The sequence below is a fragment of the Morone saxatilis genome, unplaced genomic scaffold (genome assembly GCF_004916995.1).
Source record: "Morone saxatilis isolate NCDOM2014 unplaced genomic scaffold, NCSU_SB_2.0 Contig11, whole genome shotgun sequence".
NCBI lineage: Eukaryota > Metazoa > Chordata > Actinopteri > Moronidae > Morone > Morone saxatilis.
In genome coordinates this window covers 14322670-14325216 of record NW_023339663.1, presented here as the reverse complement: position 1 = coordinate 14325216, position 2547 = coordinate 14322670, and the positions used below count along the sequence as shown (strand labels likewise).

Here is a 2547-nt window from a genome sequence, read left to right as displayed (position 1 = left end):
TTATTAATCCTCCTGTTCGTCAATGTCTGTAGTGTGTTCCTTAAATATTCACAGCAGGTTGAGAGGTGATACAGCTGACAAGCAGCTAATTAAAAACAGTTTGCTGCTTCAGTCATCATCTGTTGTCTATTTTAGATAAATTGCTGCACCCAAGTGGTCTGTCGCAACCAATTTGTTTTGTTAAGAAAATGTGTATAATATACCTGATTGCTGATAAAATCACATTTTCATGGGAACGTCGGGATTGAAATGAAGCTCAGTCAAGTTCAGTCAGTACAAGACTATTTATACCTAATTCTTTCACAATTCTCTCTCACTCTCACTCGCTTTAATCAACTGAGTATGGGCGTTTCTCCGACCCCCCTCCACCCCTTTCACCTCCACGGTCATCATATCCAGTGCCCAGGTTGAGCTCATTAGAAGTCCACTCCTCGTCACATCCCAATCTGCCCCACTAGACTCTATCAGGGGGTTTCCTATACTAATCACAGCTTCACCAATCCTCTCTGATTACAATCAGGACATCACGATGGGATCTAACTGCCAAATACTATTCTAATCTTTATTGTGCACGTCAATTAAATATAGTTATTCATTTAAAATGTTATAATAATATATAATATAATACAAATATTATCAGTGGTTTTAGATATTTTGCATCAAAAACTAAAATTTACAGGTTTTTATTCCAAGATAAAAACTGCTATAATGTCTGTTTAGAGTAGTGTCTCTGTGGCACGCCATTACACAACATTGCCCCACAGTGATGCACCCACAGCTGTAACATCAAAAGTGTAACAGTGATTATTTTGAATGTAAAAAGTGGCAATCACATCTGTTTAAACAAATCAAGCAGTTGGAATCGCTCCAGAATTTCAGCAGAAACCCAGTGCTTCCTGTACCAGACAGGGTATATGTAGTATATATAACAGAGGAGGACATTTTTTATCATTGCTCTTGAGTCTGGGCAAATTTCACTGTCAGAGTGAAAAATAAATGCACACGCTGTAGAAAATTTAATTTTTTCTCCCAATACCACTGGGAATCAAGGGCTACATATGAGTATGGCATCCTAAGGGTTGCTCCTAAGAACATGGAGCGCCTTCAGATCATCAGAGTTGTAATTGGATGCAAGCTCATGCTGTCTTTTTGATTGAAATATGCCTTCAGCAAAGTTTGCCAGTGTGACTTGTGAGAGTAGGAGCAGCTAAGGTCAGTGATACCAGCCTTAACACGGAACCATTCAACATGTAATAACACACATTTCACATGCGATATTATGTGCTATCATGTAATTTAGACTAGTATGTTCACTAATTAACATTGTATCTTTACATGTTAGGACATTATGTCACTACAAAGATGTGAAATCAACTGTTATCACTTTTCTTCTCTCCCTTTAACATGAAGTAATTTGAAAAAGAATCCCTTACAAATGCGTATCTTAGATGCATTGTTTACTTTCTGAGGTTGCCCTGTGTATCAGATTAATGTGATTATCACATTACCACTTGTACTACCCCTGTCTGGTGCTACTAAAACATGAGGCATATTGGCATTTCCATCAAAACTGTGTGCTCCACTCACCTTATCATCAAGCTTCTTGGCACAGAAGGAGAGTTCCACATATCCGTTGTTGCCAGAAATTTCCTCAGCGTGCACCTGAAAGGAAATAAGATTTGTCATTTGTACTTATGGGCTTCATTATTTATGGCGAGGAATATTGACTTAACCACTTGATCTACATTAAAAACAATGTATGTAATAACAAGGAGAGGTATTTTCTTATTTTATTTTCTTATTATTTAAGCCTTTATTTAACACAAATTTTTATACATACATACATGTATTCTAATTCAGGACTGAGATTTCGGTCAGTTTTTATGTCAGTATGTATTCACCATTTTTTTCCTTCCATTGCAAAAAACTTTGTACTGTGGCAAGCAGTTAAAAAAAGTGAAGTGGCTTTTACTTAACACAGGATTGCTGACCATTAAAACTAGAGAGTAGAGCCCCATTAGCTGCAAACTAATAGGCCCCCAGTGTTAGGTGAACATTTAACTTTTAATGAATGTAAAAGTTACACAGTGCAGTGCAAGTCTGAAATTTTTTAAGAGCTGACACTCTGAATGGCTTTTGTTTGTTGTGTGTTAGTTAAAAAGAAAGAAAGTTCAGGATTGCCATTTTTAAGTATCACTGAGCACCCTCTGCTGCTCCCAGTAGGTTCTCTAGCACACTCACAGAACACAGAAGCTTGCTCCCTCTCTTCGTTCCTCTATTTGAAATTGACAGAAACTTTACTTCAAAATGCCAGAACAGTAGCCGTACAGCGAGCACGGCCAGGGCTTGACAGGGCTTGACAATAATGATTGGCAAAGTAGGAAACTTGTGCTTTTTATTAGACAGCTTGTCCTGACATGTACTAAGTTCAGGGGAAAATCGTTATAAAAGATGTGGGCAGAAGGTATTTGTGTGTGTGTGTGTGTGTGTGTGTGTGTGTGTGTGTGTTTGTGTGTGTGTGTTTTCTGTCTCTGTGTCTGTGCATGC

The 2547-nt window shown here is 38.0% G+C and overlaps 1 protein-coding gene across 1 annotated transcript in view; it reads right to left on the bottom strand.

Moving 5' to 3' along the window:
• Nucleotides 1-2547, bottom strand: part of cpne7 (copine VII) — a 30215-nt gene that overhangs the window by 19940 nt on the left and 7728 nt on the right. The window contains exon 5 of the mRNA XM_035681725.1: nt 1588-1662. Within this exon, the coding sequence (XP_035537618.1) occupies nt 1588-1662 (75 nt within the window). The remainder of the gene's footprint in view (nt 1-1587; nt 1663-2547) is intronic.